Below are 26,448 nucleotides of genomic sequence, written 5' to 3'. Positions count from 1 at the left end.
TGAAACGCAGACTAATTTTACTTTTTTATAATTGAAAGTAACTCAAATTACGGTACAGAATGTAACTAAGCCAACCACCAAACGATGGGTCGGGAGCCGATCGCATCGATTTAGGGGAAAGGCGGAAGTGTATAATAAGTGAGCCGGGTAACCGTCAGCACTTGTTATATTCGAAGAAACAAAGATAGCGTACAAAATTGGCAAGGGCTTCTTATGGATCCTACGTTGATCAAGCGTTCGCGAGATCTATTTCGACGCCAGCGCCATCTCTTGACATATGTTGGCCCTAATGACGTAGTTCCGCTATTCGTCACTGGATGTCGTTAGTAGTGGTGTTACAGTTTTAAGTTTATTGAATGATTTAGCCGCAATTGTACCTTCGAAGAGCCGCATGCAGCTCGCGAGCCGCGGTTTGCCGACTCCCACTGGTATAGAGAGTTGTAGATTATAGAGTTCATACTTATGCTGGTCTTCAAGAGGCGATTAGCTCAGACAGTGATGGTAAGACAGCATATTTGAGTTTTGTTCGCGTCGCGCTTCAGTAGGCGAGCCTATAGAATGCTGTTATGAAATTTTATTACATGCAATACGATTTCTTATCGGAATCTAGATAAGATTGTAATCTTTCGTAATGCTTGAAGGATTTCCCGAGTTGATCGGGAGATCGTGCGGATTTCATAATGTACAGTATATCCTATCTATTCACCAATCGAAAACATGGTGAAAAAAATCAAGTACTTAAATATTTTTATTAAAATGGGCCCTTGAAATGCACGAAAACATAGCAACAAATCGAACCTGGCTTCCGTTTTACGCTTTTCGAATTATGTTTGAATATTGGTCAATTTTCCGCTCTATAGCGAATAATAGAATCCCATAACTTTTTCACAACCATTGCAATAAACAATTCGGTGCGCGATGGGGCAACTCAAAACGCTCCGAAAGCATTTCAGATCGCTGTTATGATGCTAATTTTAACATTGTACATATAGTTACAGCTGCTAAATGATCAAAACTCTTGTTAATAATTGAACTATTTAAAAAGGCACCTTGTTTGGTTGTAATACAGTTCACTTTAGCACAAAAGTCGAATTTACATATCCTTCGACGGCTTTTGCTCTGAAACAATCATATCTTTTTACTTTCGATTTACCAGTGATAATGAAACGGCAGTTTACTCGAATATCGCCTTTATGGTGTCCGTATAACACGGACATCGCCTCATCTATTTTTAGATATTGTTTGCCGGTTACTAAGTGACGTTATCAGTCACTGGATGACGAATGTCTGATGAGATTTTTGTTAGGATTCTTGGCATTGTTTCAAACCTGTGTCAGACAAAATTACGTTAACCTGAGATTAAAGTAACAATATAGTTTGCAAAATAGTACCAAATGCGCATTTTTGAAAAGTACATGAAAATAGTAAGGGGCACACTTCCGAAATAGAACATTTTATTTAAGTAGAGTCAGTTAGAGAAAGTTCTTGCCTTCTACGTGTTCAGCTTATTTTTGAGATTCTTTAATAAATATTGGTAAGGAATGACAAGCGACAGGCATATACGACAATATCCACGAAAAAAATCCTTATATCTTATTTATTTTTTGTTGCTTGATTTCGCATAAAAACAGAGACCACAGATAACCACAAGCACAGTGATAGTGACCACCGTTGTCCGTTGGCCTCACGTGACCGAAGCCCGTGTTGCAGAATCCTCAGAAGTCTTCGGAGGCCGCCAAGTTCACGGACTACTTCGGGGTCTACGACAACATGGGAGCTTGCGCATCCAAGTGCGGGGTACGTTGGCTCTGACACTTGTTTTATGGCCCCTCTACACGATGGGTCAGCGCCGGCCACTCCAAGGGACGCATTTATGCGTTAGGAGGAGCATGGAGCAAGTGATATTGCTATCTCATTCTACCGCATGGCTGCGTCTCTTGGAGTGGCCGGCGCTGGCCCATCGTGTAGAGGAGCCATTACCAACTTATAGGCTGCATGAGTTTTATTTCTTTACAGAATACAAAACTTTTAACTAACTCCTGAGAATTTGCACTTATGGTCACTACCGCAATTATTGACGTTGAATCGGCTTGAGCAGCTGATATTTCATTTGTCACTATAATATGTTACCGATGTTGATGATGTTGTATCGTGTCGTCAGAGCCGAAGCTAATTAATACGTTTATCGCTTGTAAATACTATAAAGATATTATGTTTTTTCTGATCGGGTCAAGCCGATTAGTTGCCGATAAATGCACACACCATTTACTAGTTACAGTTCGTGTCACATAATCAATGATGAGTGTTAGAAAGAGACAGACTGTAGTCTTGTTTTTATCACACGACTAACGCAACCATCATATGTTTTCAGGGTCTGTTAGTGTTGTTATCCACTCTCCAGCAGGAGTCATGGTCTGCGTCACTAGGACGTCTCATGGTTCCTCTACACGATGGTCCAGCGCCGGCCACTCCAAGGGACGCATTTATGCGTTAGAGGGAGCAAATGATATTGCTATCTCATTCTACCGCACGGCCGCGTCCCTTGAGTGGCCGGCGCTGGCCCATCGTGTAGAGGAGCCATCAGAATGGTCCTGTTTAAATGTGATTCTGCAATTCTTCCGGCAGTTGTTGTGTATAACGTGGCATGTTAACTTGTTCAATGGTGTAAAATTATTTGTTTTCAGACGGCACAATAGTAAAATGTTTACCATATGGTATGATCGATCAAAACTGATACCTATAGATTTTCTTATACAGCTGCAAGTGTATCACTTTGCCACTTCAATCTTCCATTGGGCTATTTACAATTTTAAAGAATTCCCTTTGGTTTAACTTCTGCTACAATCTTGTGTATATTTATATTCAAACTTTCTCAGTTACTTCCATAAGTCTGATGATGATGACATTGAACTAAAACATCTAAAATTCGCAATTATATTTCTTAAAGTTGTAGAGGGTTAAATAAAAACAATGTATTTTAATTTTTACGTATCAGCATTCAGAGTTTAACATCGCAAAGGTATTTAACATACCTACACAAAACAATAAACTATAGACTACCGATAGCCGATAAAGATAACTGCACGCATTTCGTGTCAATTCTAATTAAATTAATTCAATATTTGCACACAAAAGTGAACATTTCCTCATTCGCTCGATTACTGTAACTATTAAACATACATTTTCGTAATGTGAATTATAACTTCGGTACATCACGCGAATATCGATCATAGGTAATCGCCGCTAGGTGAAGGTTTCTGTCTATTCGCTAGACATTTTGCTAAATATGATATTATTGTTTGTCTTTAGTATGACTCCTGGGTTTGTAGAAAATATATAGAAATGGAGGTCTGAGTTAAGCTGGATGTTCTAAAACTATAAGCGTGGTCGTTGGCAAATGTGATTAACTGTCTGCTATTTAGGTCTGCTAGAAAAATCGATAGGCGTTAAAGACATATTTAGCATATGTAGCCTTATTTATAAGCACTATTACCTACATAGATTTTTATTTTATTAATGCCTTATTGGAATCCTAAGGCAACTGTCAGAGCGACGGCGAGAAATAGTCGCATTCTAAGATACGTCAGAATGCAATATCCAGGGGTCGTACAAAAAGTGCGGATGACGTCAAACCACTTATAGGATGATTTCAAATAGTATTTTTGATTTTCATAAACAATTATCACTTATCATTTATCAACCTCTTTATTAAACGATATCGCCACTTGAAATGAGTAAGTACGTTTTTGACTGACACATTGTCAATCAGATGAACAATAAATTGACTTCGTTATTGTTATAGCTATTGTATCTTCACGATTATATTAAGCTAAAATTTATATTTACTAATGTATAAGAAAACGCTCTAAATGTCATCTTTACTCGAATATTGTGGCAATTTTCCATTTTTGGAGGTACGTGACACGGAAGTTTAAATATAAACTCAAACATCATCCTGTGTGCAAGATTACGTCATTTTTACGTCATCCGCACTTTTTGTCCGACCCCTGGAATATCTCTTCAGAAAAGTCTCTCCTCACAAGAACGTCTACTTATTGTGTGTACAAAGCTTTTATGTTTTGTTAAACCGTATTTGTGACGCATCCCCTCACTAACAAAAGAGGCAAAGAAAAAGTGAAAACTGAAATGTCGTGAACGAAAGTTTCGCACAATGCATTAACGCCCGTAACGTTGGCAACACACAAACAATGTATCGTTCTTTGAGCATAACGCAATCCGAAATGTGGCGAAGACCGGATATACCTACAATTGATTGCTGGGAAGACCGTCATATTACTGCAAGAACTCTAGTATTTGTATATCTTACAGACACATCCGAAAGGGAGAGCCGTACTTCTTCTGCGCTACCAATCTTCAGTAAAGTGGAGTATGTGTACAAACGTTAGAGTCTGAAGCGACGGAAAAGGATTTAGACGGTCTCACCTGATAGGCGGTCTTTTCCACATTACCAATGATCATACCTATTTTGTTACGTGTTATATGATATATAATGCGTCATTTCGCGCAATAGGCCTGCTGTACCTAGGCAGATACCTAAATCGAGCCTTGAGTTCGCCAAACGAACTTCCAATTACAATAGTTGAAATATTAGTGGTTATTGGCACAAACAGCTAATCTCATTATTGAATGAGTCAATGCTCCGAGCCTAATCGAGTCACCGTGACTCACGACCAAGGTCACAGATATCTCGATGCTAGTAACTAGTTCCGTTGGCAAAGTTTGATGACTGCCTGCTTCCGCCGGCTGAAGATGTTTGTTTGGGCGTCCATAAAACTAGCTTCCCGTCGGCTTTCCTAATATTCAGACAGTATAGAATTTCCTACAGCTCATGAAATATGCCAAATCTTACATACTAGTAGTAAAGTTAAAGTAGCGATCTTGCTCAGTAAATACTGGGTATTTAAATGAAAACCGGAAATATTGTATGGAAATTTCGGTAGTTACTTTTCGATTGCAGTTTATATCGCAATTTTACGCCCTCATTCACATGAGCCCTTTACAAGTGCTGATATTATTTGAAAACAACAATGCGACCTCAAGCGAGCGTGTCGAATTAGTGAAAGTGGCGAGGTTACAAGGTGAACGCTTTGACCTTACCATAACTTTGCCAATTTCATATTGCCCGTATTTAATTTCAAACGAAGAACGATCGACTACGAAACCAACCAACGAGCCAACTACGAAAAGTGGCAGTGCAAAGAGGGCAAAGTAGCATGTTTATGTTGTATGTTCTACATGTTCTAACATACCGTCGAGAATACCCAGTCCATTTTCATGAATGGTATTTATGAAACAGGTGGCATTCTCCACATTATGACATGAAAAATTAAGGAATTTTATTCTATGCAAAAAACCGGCCAAGTATCGGGCCACGCATTCTAAACTAAGTAACGGCTCACAAAATACATGCACTATGATCAAAATTTCATTAAAATATCGTTGCCTGTTAAAACGGCTGTGTACGGCTGACGGACAAACAGATATGACGAAACTATAAGGGGAAGTCGGTTTAGTATTTCGTTTAGAAGCTTTCTTAGCTTCAAAAACTCTACTTTTATTTATTTAACGATGTAATAAACAAACGGGAGTGATGTCTGCGTGATATATTACAGTGAAACCTGGTTAAGTGGGACCTGGATAAGTGAGAAACCTCTATAGCTGGGACTCATGGTGCGGTCCCGACACTTTAGCACTGAATTACCTCTGTTACTGAGAAAAAACGAACCTCTATAACTGGGATTCGTTGTTGTGATTTTATAGTCACATTTACCTCTATAATTGAGACAGAGAGTGTATTTTACCTCTTTTACTGAGACTATATTTATAAGATTACATTTTCCTAATTGTTTTTTAGAATTTTATAGGGAATTGACTTATGTATCTGAGATAACGTCAATCTATGACCTCTCTAACTTGGACTTCATTGAACAATTTCCGTATTCTTACTAACTCTTAGTCTATCCACAAATTCCGCATTTGCCTAATTGTGTCTAAACAACTTCAAGTTTGATTTAGTTAATTTATGTAAGTACCTAGTTAAAACTATCGAAACGAAAGCTGAAATTTTGATAAGTAACACGAAAAAATAAATTTTATTTATTAAATTTCTAATACGCAATGAAGTCCGTATCAAATTTAATTTAATTTTGAAATATCTATCTATCTATACTTTAAAATAAATACAAAGAAATATTTAAACAGACTTAAAAATATTTAGGGACAAGGATTATTTTACCTTATTTATTTTTAAAGATAATTTAATACCTTATTAACCACCTCTATAACTGAAATATACTCTATTTTCACCTCTATTAATGGAGCCCTCTGTAAATGAGACAGAAATTTATTTGTACCTGGCTAACTGGGAGCCTGGGTAAGTGAAAAACCTCTTTAAGTGAGACAAATTTGCTCGTCCCTTGAGATCTCACTTATCCAGGTTTCACTGTATTAGTTTTATCTGTTCTGCGGTTGCGTTGCGATCACGGCAGATAACATCTTCAAGCGTAGTCGCTATCTGATTCTGTCGGCGTCTGTCTTCACACCATTTATTATGTCGTCACTCGTCACAGTATTTGTCGTGTTGCATCAACGGGTTAGCGTTATAAATTAAGATATATCGTAGAAGTAAGCTGAGGCATTAATGAGAGCGTAGGGATGAAAGGCATATGACGCGAAAGATATTAGTTTTCCGACCGAATCAATTTTCAATTTGAGGAAGCGATAGGCAGTACGCATTGCGTCGTGCACCAAGCTCTGAGATGTTTGGCGAGTAGGGCTTCCCTAGCTACTACTCGGAACTCGTATTAAGGGGTATCCAAACGGGACTAACGAAATCAGTCGATTTGTTCAGGAAAATAATTGGTCAAGCTCATCTAGCGTCCACACGTACATAAATTAAACCACCAATTTGCATTCTACTATGAAAATTGGCATTTTTGTGTCCGCACCTGCTGATGTGATCGGGGAATCAAATTGGTATTTGCGTCCGCACGGCCCTGATGTTCGATCGGAGCATTTCATCAGATTGGCGATAAATTGTCTCGTCTGGATACAACTTTAGTTGCAGAGATAACTGACCCCCTTCCCCCTTCGTAGAAATTTGTTTGCTGGGATCAACTCTCTCTGCAGCTGACGGTACAATACAATGAACGATGGTGTAAGGAGCTTCGTAAATTCTTTTCCTTTTGGTAGCGATTTTTGTTATAACTATTGGAGATGCGTCGCCCGAGGCCGAAGCAAAATGTAGCAATGCCATCCTTTCCATTTTCAAAGGCAACCATCGAAATGCCACAAACCTTCGCTGAAGGTTTATCGATATATGGATTTTTATAGAGTTCATTAAAGGTTATTAAAATTTATATTATTACCGCCATTTACAAAATATTATCGATATACATATTGATAATGCTTCGAGTGATGTATGTAAGCAAGAAAAAGTCCCCTACAAGTATCAACGATTAAGCAAGATCGCAAGGAACCGTTGCATATGTACCTAATTAGAGATGTAGGGTTTCTTTTATTATATGCATGAGATCAAAAAGGTTTAATATGCGAACGTGGTTGTTTCATGGTTCTCACCACGACGGCGCACTATTGACGATACCATCGCTAGCACGTCGGAATAATGAAATATAAACCTTGTTTTTACGAGATAAGGTTTACTTTATTTGTACTTAATTATGTTTCTTCATCTGTGTCATCGCACGAGCAGCCCTTAGCGCTTTAAATTATCAAATGTGAACCTTAATGTAATGCGATAAGGTGTATTTATGCTCAATAATCTTTCTTCATCTGAACCGTTGCACGAGCAGCCCTTTCTGCTTTGTAGGTCTTATTTCGATGCTATAAGATTTATTCATGATTCATGATCAGTTGTCTAGTTGTAGTCTTATTAATGACTTGTGCATGTCAGTTGTGTCACGAGTCGCTGCGCATTGTTTGGGTACCTTGCTATGTGCACTGCACAAAGAAAAAACAGGACAGTTCTGCGACCCTTTATCTTTCTTCGTCTGCGAATGTATGTACCTATTCACTCAGTCTGTCTTTACGTTGAATACACCGGTTCTCGTCCGATCACCGAAGTTAAGCCGGGCGAGGTCAGTACTTTGATGGGCGACCGCCTGGGAACACCTCATGGAGTCGTCGAGCTGTCTGTTGTATACTGTCCTGTCATGTACCGGTCAATTTAATGTCGGTCATTTAATTACAAATATACATGTATATGTTCAGTTGATGTCCGGTCAGCACGGTGAATGGAAGCCTCGACAGTAACAGTAAATTTTATACTTAAATAGTTCCTTAAATCTGATAATTATCTGTGATGGAACATCTGCGATAGAAAAACGTCATCTCTTCCAAGGCGCTTATGTTAATGTGTAATGGTCTGGTAATGGTACGATACGTGTGGGTTAGCAAAATTCTTGCCTATTACATTTTGAACATGTGTATCTAAAAATACATATCTCGTTACGTTTGTTATTACGTAATGATAATTCACATTAGGTATTTAATTGCATCTAGCAATTATATTTCTTCTTTTCCTCAATCGGAAAACCGCGACAATCTAAAGCAATTGTCCCCAGCCCCGAACTCTGGACCTACAGTTACTAGTATTACGGTTTGATTTGCTTTGTTTTAATATTGCAGGTAGTTTTCCTTGCAATTAACAGTCATAATTGGATGAGGAATGTTTAAGTTTATGAAAGTGATTCCTCTATAGGCATTTATTAGTTACACTTAATTTCGATGAGATACGAGTATAGGCTTTTGAGCTTCGGTAAGGCGTAACAATTTAAGCTCAAACCATATCGGTGTTTTTCATGTTTGAAACTTCGTTAGCGTGAAGATATAGAATAGAACAGAATATAATAGACATTTCTTACCTTAGGGCCCCCCCACATCTGGCGTCTTTCGAGCGTCGGCGTCTGTCGGCGTCGCTCCAGCGCTATGGAAAATGACGTCGCTGCGCAGTTGCGTCGACGCTGCGTCGACGTTGCGTCAACGTTGGCCATATAACAGTGTTGGCATCAATCTGAACTAAATCAATCCGGATTGATCAATCAAATTGACGCGTCAATCCGATTGAATCAATCGGAATTAACGCATCAATCCTCAATTCGGATTAAATCAATTCTCAATCTAGATTAACCATAGTCCCTAAGATTACTTTTCAAAGGTGTCCTTTTTTGGGACTTACTAGACTTAAAGTCGATATCTGAGGTTCCCAGAGGTTCGAAAACATGTTCCTGATGTCAGTATTGACTGATGTCCCTTTTTGGGACATTTTTCGAAATTGGCCGATTACGTTCATATTCGTAATCGATGTCGACCATAGGTCCCGAAAGATGTCCCTTCCATTTCGGGACATTTTTTTAAATTATTCGTTGGCACTTTAAAACGATATCTGAGATTTCCAAAGGTTCACTTCACATGGTAGGTAACATGTTTCCGACGGCAATACAGACGTAGTTTCCTTTTTTTTTGGACATTTATGGGACATTTCTTAAAATTAACCGATTGCGTTCAAAATCGATATCTGAGGTGCCCAAAGGTTTCGAAACATGTTTCTGACGGCAATACCGAGAAATGACTCTTTACCTACGCTAAGGTTCCGAATCATGTTTCCGACGGTAATATTCCGAGATGCCCTGTTTTGGGACATTTTGGGACATTTCTTGAAACCAACCGATTGCGTTCAAAATTTATATCTGAGGTGCCCAAAGGTTGCCCAAAAGAATGATTTATTTTTATTGAATGCCTTGCGAGTATTACAGTAAGTATCGGGATATCCCCCGGTATTCACTGTAATACTGGCAAGGCTTTATATATTGAACTTTACTTGTTATTATGGATATTATTTATTCATTTATCTCACAATAACAATCTGTCATAAAAACATTACAAGCATCAAATGAAATCGAAGCGAGCCCGATATATGATATTTTTTTATTGATTTAGACATATAGAGATAGACATAGAATATCGTATAGAAGTTATCTTACAGATGTATTCTCATAATTATTTTTTATCCATTAATCTTGCACACGAAAATAACAAAGTGAAATTTTTAAACCCACATAACATTGTTCTAGAATAAAAAAATGTACCTATAGATATTCAATGTTAACCTTTACGACAAATAATAGTTGGTAAATGTTACTTACCATAAGAACAACCGCGATGTCCAATCCTCAAAGTCACGCCAAGTTAATCGTATGAAACAGTCCAGAAGTAAATCCGTATAACAAGCCAACGCCAAAAGAATATCCACAGTCCAATTTAAAACAAACACACCAACAAACAACAAGGGTTGAAGACCGAATGTCTTATCTCTACTAGACTCAAACTGGACACCACTAGAACAATAAAAGGATTAGAATCATGCTATCTCTTTCGCACTCGTACGTTTTTAGAACGCATCTTGTTATCAGCAGGGTGGCGTAATGCAGGTAGTAAAGTAAGTGCGCGGCTAAAGTGTAGAATCTAAATATTGCCGTTGAAACCATGTTTTGCACCTCAGATATCGATTTTGAATGCAAGCAGTCACTTTCAAAGAATGTCACTAAAATGTCCCAAAACAGGACACCTTTCAATATTGCAGTTGAAAAGATGTTTAGAAACCTCTGGTTACCTCAGATATCGATTTTAAACGCAATCGGGTAATTTCTAGAAATGTCCCAAAAAAGGGTATCTCTCAATATTTCCCTCGGAAACAAGTTTCGAAACCTTTGGGCACCTCAGATATCGATTTTGAACGCTATTGGTTAATTTCAAGGAAAGTCCTGAAAATGTTCCAAAAAGGACATAATATCCTTCATATTGCCGTCGGAAACATGTTTCGGAACCTTTGGTAAACTCAGACACCGCTGCACGTATTTGGCTAGTTTCGAAAAATGGCCTAAATAAAAAGGACATTAGGTAGGTACATACAAAGTAATCGTCAATCCGAATTGACGATTGAGGATTGAGGATTGACCGATCAATTCGAATTAACGATTAGTAATCGTCAATCCTCAATCAGTAGATTTAGAATTAGTTTCGTCAATCGTCAATCGTCAATTCGGATTGATCGGTCAATCCTCAATCGTCAATCGTCAATTCGAATTGATTTTTTGCCAACACTGCCATATAATTGTAGACGCCGACGCTCGAAAGACGCCATATGTGGGGGGGGGGGGGGCATGTAAATTATGTAAAAACGTAGCCATTCAACCCACGGCTGTGACAAACAGACGATTGTCATTTTATTATATTGTTAATGTTACGTGTGTTTAGGTTATGATAACGATCAAACCTACGCGCTGACGGAGTTTTTGTACGATTTGATTTATTGAGTTCGTGTAACGGCTATGGACCTATTGTATAATGACAGTTAACAGTTTTTTTAAATGTTGCGTTTTTATGATGATAATCTTAAAGCATTTTGTGATAAGCGCTACGATTGCTCAGACAAAGTAATCATATTCATATGAGTTGCAGCTGAAATGCGGTCTGTATGTTTCTAAAGCGGTAATGGCATGGCTCATATGACTGCTACTTAGTCGATGAGGATAGGTTGAAGTGCCTACGTAGGGCACATTAAAACTATTAAGGGACTTAAATGTTGCAGTCTTTAATATTTTTTACCATAGGTAGTACGGCAAAGGAAAGGGTTATGATGTGAGCAGTCCTCGTATGTATTTGTGTGCTATGTTCCATCGTAGCGTAAGAATTACTGAGCTGTTTCTGATGAATGATCTATGAATACATTCGTCTTTATAGCCCAGGAGGCTAGAAATTACCTATTCTTCTTTCCGACCCGGGTCGCATATGCTAAGTCAATTTTACCTACTTCCAAAATCGTTGCAGTGATCATGACGTCACGAATTAGTTTTTATGACGTGCGATAACTGACGTGTGTACTTAACCAGCGTAAAAACAATACGCATTAGGTTACCATCACCGATGACTAATCCATCTCAGTCGTATTGCTCACTCACTGTAGGGGATGCCGCATTGTTGTTTCACAAGTGTTTGAAGTTACAACTCTCGTGATATTTATTCAAATCTATTGTATTTCAGTGTAATTTATTGTGTTACAGTGTAACTATTTGTGTGTACTTCTGATTTGTGTTTGGAGTGTAGTGTTGTTATATTGGTCTTATTGTGGTCAAAGTAAAAAGGTGATCATATCTTTAGCATTTGACCAGGTTCTTCTAGACAAGTTAACTATCTTTTTAACTTTTTATGTGCGACTAAGTTGAATCGCTAGTTTGTTTTCAATATCAACGCATCGAAACAGGTCAAGCAGCAGAGTAAGAGTTGGTTCTAAATGTTTACATTTCTAGTTTCTTTGAAGCGCTACCCCTCCGCCAGTGATTTGACGAAATCCAGAAACGATGTATGAATTGTATGACATATCCTAGGTATTCAAATTGTACTTATATTGGAAGTTTCGTGAGAGCTTGCAGTTATACGATTGTAACCTTGACCATGCTTTTAAGAGTTGACAGTAGGCACTGTTTAAAAATATTTTAAAAACAACCATAACTGTATGAGTAGGTATCATATTAATAAAAGTTTTCATTAACCTAATGTGTGTGTTGCAGGCGTCCCGTTTCCGGCGGCCGGTCCCCGCCAAGATGTCGAAGAAGCCGGCGCCCGCGCCGACCCTGCACAAGGTCATCATGGTGGGCTCGGGTGGCGTGGGCAAGTCCGCCCTCACCCTACAGTTCATGTATGACGAGTTCGTTGAAGACTACGAGCCTACTAAAGCCGACAGCTATAGGAAAAAGGTACTTTAGTTTACTCTGCTTATGTACATTCCATAACGTTATACGGCATACTTATCTGGGGTAAGTCGACGGTGTGATTAATAGTTCTGAAGATTATTACATTAAAGTTTACAGTCAACTCTCCAGCTAAGCTGATAAATTGTGCTTGAAGCAACATCAAATTTTGCAATCAAAGAATATTGCAAATGAAAATTCACTTACAATTAGTTATAAAATCTTATACGTTATGAGCTTGACATTAAACGATAAATTTCGATAAATGTCTTGCTTGATAAAAAGACTCAAGCTGAGCTCCTGCTATGTATTCTAAATTGTAAGGTTTATTCTCCGTCTTCTTATAAAATCAACTATTATACCTACAGGACAACGTGGAAATAAGGTGTTCTCTCAAAGAAAACGTCAAGTCATAGTTACGGGAGTATTCAATAAGGAATCATACAGGGGGAAGTAACGAAGGGCGCCACTGTAGCTACGGTGGAGCTCTATTTATCATCCAGTTGTAGCAAAAGACAATGAAATAACCTATTGTAAACCTTATCGTGGAGAAATACGGTCTATTTGTGCTAATATAATTTCTTGTGTAAGAATTCTTTGTTAAGTGGAAGATTAATAGTTAATGTGAATTACAATAAAACATGTTTGTAGACAAATCCAGGGACAGTGCCTGCAGCCCGAAATCGTTAAGTGTGGTGTGGTCATGTTTTATTCATTTAGCTTTCTTATTTCTAATATCCTAAAACACACACAATCTCGAGATACCTACCTAAAGCGCATATAAAAACCGGGCGAGTGCGAGTCGGACTCGCGCACGAAGGGTTCCGTACCACATTGCAAAAAAAAAAAAGCAAAAAAAAAACGGTCACCCATCCAAGTACTGACCACTCCCGACGTTGCTTAACTTTGGTCAAAAATCACGTTTGTTGTATGGGAGCCCCATTTAAATCTTTATTTTATTCTGTTTTTAGTGTTTGTTGTTATAGCGGCAACAGAAATACATCATCTGTGAAAATTTCAACTGTCTAGCTATCACGGTTCGTGAGATACAGCCTGGTGACAGACGAACGGACGGACGGACAGCGAAGTCTTAGTAATAGGGTCCCGTTTTACCCTTTGGGTACGGAACCCTAAAAATGTTCTAGCTAGCTATTAGAGACGATACAATTGCCCCTAGTTTTCTTTATTCTAACAACAATGCTAACATTAATTTTAGAAAATTACTGTTTCCGATCCGACTTTATGAAACTCCCACATTTTACCAAAGCAAGAATCGAGGGAAATGAGCAAGATGCGTCACTCGTGTCTTTTTCAATCTGCACGATTCCCGATTTATTTAGTTAGATGTTTGTAAATTTTCCAATATTTAACAGATTTTCTGGATTTTGGGCTTTGACTCTTTATCGGAAGTCTAAAATTACATATTAGGACATTTTAGTAGATACCTATGTAATGTATGTGTGTATAGGACCCATTGCTGGCATTCAGAAATCTGGTTGGTATTAAATTGCTCTTCTAGAATTTGTTACATTTCCTTATTTTTTTGCATCATTACAGTATTCAATTGTTATGTTATCTTCCAATATGAAGGCAGTGCAGTAAGCTGTCACGTCCTGGAGTTTTTATCGGCAACCGCAACTGTCACCGTCTGGCACGACTCTTGCGCAAGCACCGGTCTGATTGACGGGCACGACACGCTGTCAAGTGTCAACATGGGATATTGATGTATTTGTATATGAACTTCGACTAATTAGATATTAAATTACAGATGAAGTGAGTTATAAGATTTTTAGCAGAAGAAGCCCCTTATGCGATTTTCAACGGGATGACAACAAATGAACTAATAATATGAGTCTAAGAAAAACGCAACATCGGATAGTAAAAAACAAAAATAAAGACTTAGTCTTAGTGCGAATCAATTTAATTAAAAACTTAAAATGCATAAGAGCCTCCTCTTATGCGTATAATGTATAAAGTAGTGGGAGGTATAGTATATAGGCTGAACCAATAATACTAACACTCTTAGAAACCTCCCTCGCGTCGTGAATACAGATCTAATCTTTTGTTTAATTACTACTCCATCAGTTAGACACTCAACTAACGTTAATCGCGTCGTACACGCAAAGCGTGAAATATAACCCATTGTTCTGTAAGTAAAGTCTAGTTAGCAAATGGCACAGAATGTCAGTGGCTTGAGCCTTGGCCTAGTGCCTCTCGCAGCATTTGGATAATACGATCCATCCATACGATACATTACATATGGGGTAAACTTTACTGTTGTTGTTCCTACAATTTTAAGTCTTTATGCAAGAAGATGATTCTCCTTTTTGAACTTAAAATGTCAATGGATATTTGGATTATCAAATTTAAATTCTTTAGTGTAATTTAACTAAACACTAATAATTTTACGGTACCTAGTCCCTCTGCGAGCCCATTAGTTTTCTCATTTTCGAGCACTGAGAGTGCTGAGTCCCAGTGACGTAATTTGAATGTCGCGCGTTGTAACTAAAATACAAATATAAAACCGTAAAATTAAATGTCAATGGTTGGTTTATGATGCCTATCATTGCACAGTTAGTTCTTTCAACCTACACCGTTTTCCTTAAGAAGCAGAGAAATATTAACTTCTACCTAAAGATTGTATTCGGTGCTTTGTCACGAGCTCACGAGTTTAAGAAACTTCTCGGATCCTCTCGTGTCAAGATATCGGATTGCATTATGAGACGACATGCAATACCTTTTAAGACTCATGCGGTTAAATACTTTAGAACGATTGTATGCACTAGACGTATTTGAGATAGAAGCCATGATATATCTTCACCTTAAATATCGTCGACAAATGATACAAATTGGCTGCTCATAGGGGCTATAGGGAATCGAACAGTTCACCGTTTCACACGATAATTTTGCACTAAGACCGCTTATTCAAATGTTTTGGACCCGTATATCTGGAGGTCTGGCAAGGCCATACGGGAGATTGGACCTTTCATAGTAACATTTTATGTACAGTAGCTGATGACGCTGAGGTGACTTGGCAGACCCCAAGCATTAGCACAGGCAGGCATTTATTAAGCATCTGCCATCTGACCTGACTGGCCTAACCTTTTAGGGGTTAAATCCGTGTCTTATTCGAAAAGGGGTCACTGATTTGGAAGTCGCATGCCTAATCGTCAGGCTTCTTAATATATTTTACTTCTCGTTGCAGGTTGTCCTGGACGGCGAAGAAGTCCAGATCGACATCCTAGACACAGCCGGGCAGGAGGACTACGCAGCCATCCGGGATAACTATTTCCGGTCCGGCGAGGGCTTCCTCTGCGTCTTCTCCATCACCGAGCCCGAGAGCTTTGACGCCACGCAAGAGTTCAGGTAATATACAGTCTGAGTAGGAGCTAACTAAAATGGAATTGGGCAGGACATGTCGCTAGGCAGAGTGATGGCAGGTGGACTAAAATATTAACGAATGGTGGCCGCTTTCAAATGAAAGAAGCGCCTGGCGTCCGTTGGCTCGTTGGGTGGACGACATCTCTCTCTCACTTCTGGATGAGATTAGCTCAGAACCGTGACAAGTGGCGTACTAGGAGAGAGGCCTGTGTGGGCGATAAAGGGCTGATATGATGGTGATGAGTAGGAGCTCCGTGGATTATTTAATTTTGTCTTGCAGTTCGTATATAAAAGTGTGTTTATTACTGAACCTGTGTGTTAGTCTACCTAGACACTGTACAAGGTACTTAATTTTTTAGGAGGTAAGTATAGGAGGTAGTAAGTATAGTAGTAAGTATAGTATAGGAGGTAAGTGCTGTTCGCGCTTCGAGTCCTGATGATAATAAGTAAAAAAAAATCAGTGCTGCACACTGAACACATGTTTTGACCCTACAAATAATTGTCAATGCCACTTAAGTGATAAAAATGTTTGTAGGCTGTAACGGGGTAACGGGGTTGGAGGTGTCATTTATTTTCATACAATCTATTTGTTAAGTTTTGCATTACTTATTTGTTGGTTTAGACACAATGTCACGAGCTGTTTGTAGTTTGTAGCAATCGACATGAAACGATCCGTAACCGTAGTATTCTAAACCGGTCAATACGTACGGCATATCTGCGGTGTCACGTTGCAAATTTGTGGTTGACCGCAACATCGTGAGTTTAATATAGTTTACGTGAATCAGGCCATGCCGGACGTAATATAATCACAAATACATTAAATGTACGGCGAGTAGATAGTTGGCATCGTGGGCTATCGTAATGAGTTTGAAGTTTTTCTAAAGGTGCGTCCAAATCAGGCCGACTCGCCAGTTTGCGAAAGATTTGCTAGCTCCTTGTGTGCATTAGGTACGTAGTAAATACAATGTGCAGTGCGTTTTTGTATGCGAATGCGGGCTAGTTTCGCGTTCAATGTGAAGGCCTGGAGGCGGCTTTAATAGGCTTCATAAATTAAGACATTTAATACAATTGTAATGAATTACAACTGAATCTGCAGATATGCAGCCAGAGCTGGTAAAACAAAATGTCGCCAACGGGCCAGTCAGTAACTGTTTTCCATAGTGGGGCATAGTTGTTGTGTATATGTCGGCGGCCGATCGTAAGATCAGGCATATCGTGAAATTCCTAGGCATATCGTGGGGAGTTTGCCCTTCGGGCATCTGAAGCAACCTAACGAACCTATCCTACCTATATCTTGGATTAATGTGACTATCGTAAAAACATTACACAGGAACATTACGATCTGCCTGATCTTACGATCGGCCGCCCACATATATAAGAATGTTCTAAATAGGTACTCATAGAACGTTCCTACCATTTCAGGGAACAGATCCTTCGCGTAAAGAACGCCGAGAACATTCCCTTCCTGCTCGTCGGCAACAAGTCCGACCTGGCGGAGAAGCGGCGGGTGCCGCTTGACGCGTGCCGGGAGCGGGCGACGGCCTGGCAGGTGCCTTACGTCGAGACCTCCGCCAAGACGAGGGACAACGTCGACAAGGTAACACACGCAAGATCAGGCTAGGCGAGACATACGAACAGACATAAAGCTACCTTTCCACTGAGACGCAAATGAGAGTTTAGTTGCATTGGTTCTAGGGTTACTGCTATAGTTATTGGCCACTACATAGTAATTGGCCGCTCTTAACAAATCAAGTAATTAGTCTAATTTAAGTGCTCGCTGTAAGTTAAGTGTTCTTTTTTAAATGTGCCGGGGGAGAGTGTGGTAACTAAACGCTGTTCCCCCCCGCCCTCTCTCTCTTGGGGAATAGACAGTGTACGACTAAGGTGTTTCTCTTACCATTTAATAGAATAAATAATTGTTAACAGACCCAGTATTTGGTATTAATTAATTACCAGCTACAAATACACCCCCATCGAGCATCCCGATATTACAAGAAAGAAACAAGCCAATTGATAAAAGCGGCCAATTACTATGTAGTGGCCAATAACTACGAGTATAGCAGTCACCCTAATCCAACGGAGCGGTTCTCAACGCTATTGGTTGATTCCCGCACGTCTCCCCTCATCTCCGCCTCAGAGGAAACTGTAAAGGCAGCCTTACTATGTCTTACTTAACATATATATTATTATATATCACCAAAAATTCGTGTCCCACGTCCTTGCTCACTAATAAACCATCGTGTCATTTATTGCGAAATTATTCAGCACATCGTCATTAGTGGCTAATATGAGTTCGTTGACCCCTATTGTCATATCGGCCTCGCCTTATCGACGTGATCCAATCTTGTCATAGATTAATTTATACAATTTTCTTGATTATTTTTATTAAAACTATACACATTTTCCATAAAGGAACATTAGAATTAAAAAATAAATAAATTAAATTAGTACCTACCTATAAATACAATATTTTCGTGTCACTTCATAAAAATCATAAATAAGAAATGTTTTTTGTCACAGAAAAACCTAGTAAAATAAATACAAAGTATTATTAGATCTATTTTAAGCGGTAGTACAGTTGCCGCAGGTTATTTATTCCCTATAGTTTGGTCTGTCTGACCAGTCATTTTGGCCGGTGGCGGGGCACCTAATGGGTTTTATTTGTTTGCGCCGCTTAAACGGTACTGAGTTTGTTGATGTTGTTTGTATGTATAGGTACACGTGGTTAAAATTGTTTTTGCCTTTACGCATAAAATAACAACACACATTAAACTTGGGGCCACTTGGGGTTCAACATCCTTATCTCATTTAAAAACCTCCCATTTTACTAAAATCGTTCAGCTTTATGACACGAGTTACTCGTACTATTCAAAAACAATTGTATAACACTATACGACGGTCTACATTCATATAAAAAAACTCGCCTACGATTTTGTCAAAAGACGTCAACTGATGCGCATGCCCTCTCTCTACACTATCGTGCCCGCCAGTGATCGTCTCTCATCGCCGATAGTATAGAGGAGAGCCATTAGGGCTCATTTAGACGATGCGAGAACCCGCATGCGAGTTTCATTACATTGCGGTTTTTGATCGGTGGGTTGAATTGGACGTCACCAACAGTCCGCAATGTAACTAAATTCGCATGCGAGTTCGCGCGCCGTCTAAATCAGCCCTTATGCGAGAAACTCGTACCAAGTATGGTTGTGTGCGTGGCTTGGTTGTGTTGTCGGTGTCGGTAAACCTGGTACTCGTTTCCAGGTGTTCTTCGACCTGATGCGCGAGATCCGGTCACGCAAGTCGGACGACTCGCGCGCCGGCGGCGACGAGGTCAAGAAGAAGAGGAAGAGGATCAAGTGCGCCATCCTCTAAGGGAACTGTCGACCTTGTGGCCTGGTAATAAGGTCGTTGTGGCCAGCTGATTGTGTTAATGGTAGTACCTGAGGGCGAGCACGTTTGGTATAGGTATAGGGCGTCTAATAGTTCTACAGACAGTTAATAATACTTGCTAGAAAACAAACGCTAAACTGACGTATGACTCTCGGAATATTATCGGTGTTAGATAATTTTGTGCGCTTTGTCATGCAAGATATGAATACCTGTAGCGTTAACTTTAAGATATTCCGAAAAGCTAAATTTACTGATTTAATAGGTTATTCTGTCTATCACTTTAATTTTAATCATATTCCATCCGTGGAATTAGAAAAATTATAGCATCAACTGAAAACCTGAGTTATGTGATTTTAATTATCTTTTTAAAAGACCTAAAACTATTATTAAGTACTTTGATCAAAATACCATGAAAACGGAATAAAAAACTGCGTATACACATACACATAGCATGTATAGTCTTACGTAAGGTCCATATCATACCAAGCGTGCAACGACCGATGCGTTTTTTGTCTAAGTTTACCAGTTGAAAGTTCAGTTTTACCACAGCAACACAACTGAGCATCAATAGACCTTCTGTCTTTGTAATAAAGTTTAAAATGGTCAGTCAACTGTGCGATGGTATCAATGGAGGTTGACATAACCTCTATTAGGGTTAATACAGTCCTAAATACTCGACTGAGCTTTCCGCTGGTACTTATCGCTTTATGTCAACATAATGAACGCATATTTGTACTTTTGCATTGACATTTTTATAAGCTAGCTACACACTTACCAAATGTACGGAAATATATGAGGTTAGAGAACTGTTTTGTGAATATTGTTTGGTTTGAGTAGATTTGGTGTAAGTGTGATTTGTTAGACATCTGGTTCTTCCCGCCGTCACTGGTTTTGTCGCTTAGGACTATGAAGGTAAATTTTCTAAAAGGTTTTCCCCGAAATCAGGCTTTATAACTCAACAAAAGATATATTTTCTAAAAATGGACATACATATATCCAAAATTTCCAAAAGGGGGCTTGCATTAAAAAACCAGTTTCTGTAAAAAAATAAACACAACTTGTCAAAAATGAAAAAGAACAATTACTGCATATAGACTTGACTTTTTGCGAGAATGAACTTCATAGTCCTAAGCCTGTAAATGTAAGGTATAAAAATAAACAAATGCAACTCAAGGTTTCACTATTGATATTATTTGGTCCGGGCCATATTGAGCCCTGTCCCCGTGTAATAAAGTGTATTATCGACTGTGCTAGATGCAAAGGCTTGGTCCACTCGCCCGTATTGGTGCTGGCTTTTTGAACTCGTGGTTAGGTTTACTCAAATTGTAAAAAACTAAAGAATTATGGATTTTAGAAGAGATGTAAAGATTAACAAAAAACCGTGCCTCCAGGTTTGATAGTCGGGTTTATATAGCACTTTTCGATGTCATATTTTGTTTGCCAACTTTTGATAACCAGAGTTAGTCAGTTAGCGCATAATGTACGGGCCTTTTTTTGCGATTTATTTAGACTTCACACCTCTTCTATTATTAATAATTATTTGCGTAAATTATATAATGTTTAAATTATTATTATGGATTTTTAATGCTCATCTCCACTACTAGATATCATTAAAATGGCAATTCTGATGAAATGTATGCATATAGCTCGATCAAAGGAATTTATACCACAGAGTAACTAATAGTACCATGTTTATACACAAAATAATCTTCAGTCAGGCTTGTAAAATATGTATTTTACGGGCAAAAACATACTTAAATTGTCTTTGATTGTGTTATAATATGGCAAAGTTTGGGATAAGTTGGGATTATGCAGACAATAAATTACTCACAGATATCATAGAAATAGAAAACGCCTTGCAATAGTACCTTTGTATCACCATACACAGCAAGTGTATTATTAAAATATGTTTTGTATTTATTTTCTATGTTGTAAGTGCTAAATGTATTGAGTGTCTGAATGTTGCCTCGACAAAGTTATATAAGACAGTTTAGATAACTGTCAAAACTCTTAGAAATATTCAAATATTTCAATTGTTTTATACTTTCAATACGTGTCAATGCAATTTGAACCTTAAATGTAATAATATAAGGCTTATTCTTAGTCGAGGCGAGTGTGTAAAATGCTCACAGAGTATGAATTATGTAATCAATAGATTAAAGCTTCACGAGACGATAAGGCGTAGGTGAGGTACGCAATAGTTAGAAAAACAACGAATTTAACAAAAAAATGGACCAACAATGTCTATGATTTTCTTAAGACAGAAGTCCTACTAAGCATAAACATAGTATACACATTGCTTTAAGTTTTTTGTAAAATGCTTTAATAAAATCCTTAAATTACTAGTAACTAGACTTTTGTGTTTACCTCGCCTTCGCCTGAAGTATTCACACTAATTATTATAAGGATGATGTTTTTACAATCCCTGCCAAATACAGTGTAAAATTGTAAATTTACTTAGATGACTGCTAAGTGAAATATATGATATTGAAATGTATGAATTCGAATTAATGTACTTCATTCAGATACATATATATAAATGTCCTCAAACTATGTTTTATAGCGAGCAATGCAATTTTAATGCCATTAGTATAACACGTGATTTGACAATTTGTTAACAAAGACTACACTTGAGAGTAATGAAAATACGTCACTTTATATGTAAATTCTCATACAAACGGACCGATTTGATTGCTTTACAGTGTTGTACGCAGTTAATTAGATATTGTTAAATCGTGTGAATATTACAAATCCTACCACATAAAATACAACTCAATAAGCAGTACTTTCCTTTAAACTACCGTTTTTTTACTTACTCGGTTTACATTGTTTGTGCACATTTATGATAATGAATGAAGTATCCGAAAACCGAGCTGGAATTGTCAATGTCACGTTATTTTATTACAAAATGTATGTTAGGATATTGCTAGTGTACTTGTATGTATGTTCGCCTGCTTGGGGTGTTTGCAATGGATCAACGAACGTTGATGCTATGGACTGGACTAGGGATTGCAATCCGGTCCGGCGGATCCGGTAATCCGGCCGGATCCGGCACATTTTCCATGATACCGGATCCGGCAAATATCACCGGATCCGGTAAAGTGAATCAAAGCGCTAAAATATAAAATAACAGCTTAAAATTTAAAAGTTCTCGCCAGTATTCGAATTTTCTCGCTCGCAAACAGCAACACAATAACTTGTTTGTTAGTTGACGCCAGTCTTCTAGCCGACGAAATATGTGTCGTGAGATTTCCGTGCACCGTAAGTACTGGATTGGTTTATATTCAATTTATTGTGTTGTTACATTGTAATTTAATGTACATGTTCTTTCGTTTTATTTTGTACAAACCATTTTAGCCCACTTATAATAAGTGTTACCTGCATTTAAAATATAATGAATAAATATTTATAAAATTAAATAGAGAAATATATGTTGACTTTTGACGACCGGTCTGACCTAGCCAGTGGGTAGTGATCCTGCCTGTGGAGCCGCGATCCTGGGTTTTCGAATCCCGGTAAGGACAATTATTTGTGTGATGAGCACAGATATTTGTTCCTGAGTCATGGTTGCTTTCTATGTATTTAATTTTAAGTATTTGTATATTATATATCGTTGTCTGAGTACCAACAACACAAGCTTTCTTGAGCTTACCGTGGGGCTTAGTCAATTTGTGTAAAAATGTCCTATAATATTTATTATTCTCTTTATTTATTTTTCTTCTTAAGTTAGGTTAATTATAATATGAATATAAAAGTAAAATATAAAAACACTTACAAAACAATAAAAAAAAGTTATAAACACATTATAAAAAACCTAACCTAGGGTGCCGCCGGCAGCGGGGCAGGATATTTATTTATTATTATTATTTATATGTTATTTTGTTCTCTTTATTTATTTTTCTTTTTCTTTTTTTATTTTGTTATTATTATGCTACTAAATGTACTTATATAGGTATACATGTTTATTGATTTTGTTTGCTAAAACTAAAATGGTTGAATTGAGAGCACCTTTTTGTTGGAAATGTGGGTTGGGCTATAGATATTTTAAGAGAAAAAGAAGATTTTATTTGTGGTTAAGTAATGAAAACGTTGATTTTTGAAACTTAAAACAGCCGTCATCGAATTAAACTGTTGTGAGACATACTAACATTGAATAATTTACGGTTTAGACTCACTTGTTTTTAGTCACTCGCGCGACATGTTTCGGATAGCCTAGGTCTCCTGTTAAGACACCCGTTTTATTAATCCATTAAAAAATATCCTTAACTTCGCATATAACGCTAAAACATGATAAAATACGTGACTTGATGAATTTTTTATCCGCAATACCAATCCGGCCGAATCCGCCGGATTGAGGCCAAAATCCGGCCGGATCCGGCCGGATTCAAAACCAGTCCGGATTGCAATCCCTAGACTGGACCCTTCCCCACAAAATACTGCCGTAACGCTTTCCAAGATGTGTTGAAGGGTAGTACAAAACCGGTTTTTATTGTTATAAGAACCGGTTAAAATCAGTTTCATTATGGCAAAATAATCGTTTTAACTATCACTTATGTTGCAATAACGTGTTTATCTTTAGGAAAAAGGGAGTATCATCAATATACAACATATATGTGTTTGGAATGTAATGTAACTTTGGAATACGTTTGTGGTCCAGTGTTTTGGGAGGGAGGGTATAAGAATATTGTAATGCCATTACTGTTTATCTTTAAGATCGTCCACTCGATGCCAGAAGGCATTTATAGCAATAATGAGGGTCCGGGAAAGGAGAGTTGGTTAAACCCAATACCTAGAGACTTAGTGAAAACAGTGTTTTTATCTTATTGCTAATTTGTTAATCCTTTCAACGCGACGCCTATGCACGAATGCACTTTGGTCAGTAGATTTCTTTGGTGGTCTAAGGGTTGAAGTTGACTGGTAGATACTTAGTCTTCAGTCCTCTTTTAATGCGTCAATATTTTTCATAATATGATTAAAAGGTACTTTTTAACCTGATTGGTGTTAATGTTGTTTGAAACTTTCACGATTTTTACTAATTATTATAAACTAAAGCGGACATATTCGCGTAATAAGCCTTAGTGTAAGGCCTGAGTGGACGCTCGGAGCGGAGCTTAATTCGGCCGGGCGTGCAGCGTGGCGTCGGGCTCACAAGTGATTTGAGCAGCGTGCACTAAGGCCACTCCTATACTTTTGCATTTGTTTAACATGCACGCCGCACGCCCCGTGCCGCTGCACGCTCAACTCGAGCGTCCACTCGGGCCTTACACTTAAATAAGTTCACCTTTAGTTAACAATAACTTATGTTAAAAGCGTCTAATACAACGCTCCTTTCCCGATGACTTAAATTACAATACGACAATTCGCCTGACGATCGCTGCTACTGCCAATACTTAATCGATATTATAATGCCTGTTGTTTTATATTCTATACATTGTAAATGAGCCGTAAAATGCAGGAAGGTATCATTATTGTAAAGGTACTAATTAAGCCATTCGATGAAAGAGTTGGAACGTAATCTTAATATTTTCATACTCATATGTAGTCAGCTCTTACGAGTTGAATCTGTACAACTGTATTAAGTTTTCATGTAGTTATCTTAATAGGTATCTTTATCTGTTTTTATATCCCATAATTGTTCGATTAACACAATTTGTTTGACCGATCTGTTATTTTAAGTACAAAATTACGATTGGTTAGAGAATTGTCCCATCGGACTGATTTTAGTATCTGATGGTCTACACCGCCATATTGAAAAATCTAAAATCTTTAGAGTTAGACCAAGAGAAGTCTGCAACGATTTGGATAGCACACGCACTACACGCAGTGCAAGTCTTATTTATACGTCATAATTTTATAGAAGTTAGTCGTTTAAAATAACAGTTGCACTGCATGTGCTATCAAAATAGTTGCAGACTTTTCTTGGACTAACTCTATCTTCGCCTCTAACAGACACCGCCTGAGCGACAGAGAGGTAGATAACGTTTTTCGATTTTTCAATGTTGGTGGTAGGTCCTCTGGGATATGAACGTAAGTTAAAGCGCTAAATTCCACTTTTTTGCCGCGATTGACTGGCAGAATAGTTCGTATATAAATATTTGATGAAAACACAGAAAATGTCCTCATATGTATGAGTGTTGTGCAGGCTTAAGTAAGCGCGGTCCTGGCGTCTGTTGTGCGATTTCCTATAGCTATAGCTAGCGTAGGTAGAGTAAGTTGTTATACTTGTATGGCACGCACGATGTAATGGATGAAAAGACAGCAGAAATATACAGATTTGCAATACTCCGTCTGTTATTTTACTTTTCCTCAGACATTTCACTAAAATATGGCTCCAACAAGACTTGGAAGATTTTCCATCAAGGGGCACTTGCCCCCTGCCTCTATGATAGTGATTGTCTCGTATTATAATAATTGGAAATTGTTTGGGCGTCCGCTAGGTGGCGCGGTTGCACGGAGCGGGTGAGCGGATTAACGAAAAATAGTATGAGTTACGCTAACTGGCGCGGACGCATGCGGCGCATTTCACCTACAATGGTGCCCGCTCCTTGCACCCGGCCATGCTATTATTATAGCCGACGCCTGGTTTCTCCTTGGAAGCTTACGTGTGATTTGGGTGCTCTGATAAATGTGTTTGTGTTGTGCAGCTTATGTAATATTGACAACGCGAGAGGAACTGGAGCTTGGTGTGTAATGTGAGCAAATATGTATATCTATTAATTTTAAATGTTTCGAACTCAACTTCTCAAGCAGTGAACGGAAATTTAAAAAACATGGAAGCCGCGTTTGAGAACATTACCTTTAAATCCTCGGGACAATTTAAGACTATAGGTACCAGATGGGTCTTCTACCTTCCAGTTTTCTTCAAAACATTTAGGCCTCGCAGACAAAAATA

General features: G+C 38.2%; 2 protein-coding genes across 4 annotated transcripts in view; one reads left to right on the top strand and one right to left on the bottom strand.

Annotated features, from left to right (window-relative positions):
- LOC134669938 (mucin-3A-like) overlaps nt 1–26,448 on the bottom strand; it is a 208,873-nt gene that overhangs the window by 15,889 nt on the left and 166,536 nt on the right. The window lies entirely within an intron of this gene.
- LOC134669936 (ras-related protein Ral-a) overlaps nt 1–26,448 on the top strand; it is a 38,199-nt gene that overhangs the window by 10,884 nt on the left and 867 nt on the right. For 2 of the 3 annotated variants that reach the window (XM_063527554.1, XM_063527552.1), the window contains exons 2-5: nt 1,711–1,797; nt 12,609–12,794; nt 15,994–16,154; nt 17,592–17,766. In XM_063527554.1, coding sequence (XP_063383624.1) covers nt 1,771–1,797; nt 12,609–12,794; nt 15,994–16,154; nt 17,592–17,766 — 549 coding nt within the window. In that variant the 5' untranslated portion in view covers nt 1,711–1,770. Of the gene's footprint in view, nt 1–1,710; nt 1,798–12,608; nt 12,795–15,993; nt 16,155–17,591; nt 17,767–19,427; nt 25,839–26,448 lie in introns of those variants that run through there. The other variant, XM_063527553.1, reaches the window with a different exon arrangement.

Source organism: Cydia fagiglandana, chromosome 13, assembly GCF_963556715.1.
Source record: "Cydia fagiglandana chromosome 13, ilCydFagi1.1, whole genome shotgun sequence".
NCBI classification, from domain to species: Eukaryota; Metazoa; Arthropoda; class Insecta; order Lepidoptera; family Tortricidae; genus Cydia; species Cydia fagiglandana.
This window is presented reverse-complemented; position numbering and strand designations above follow the sequence as displayed.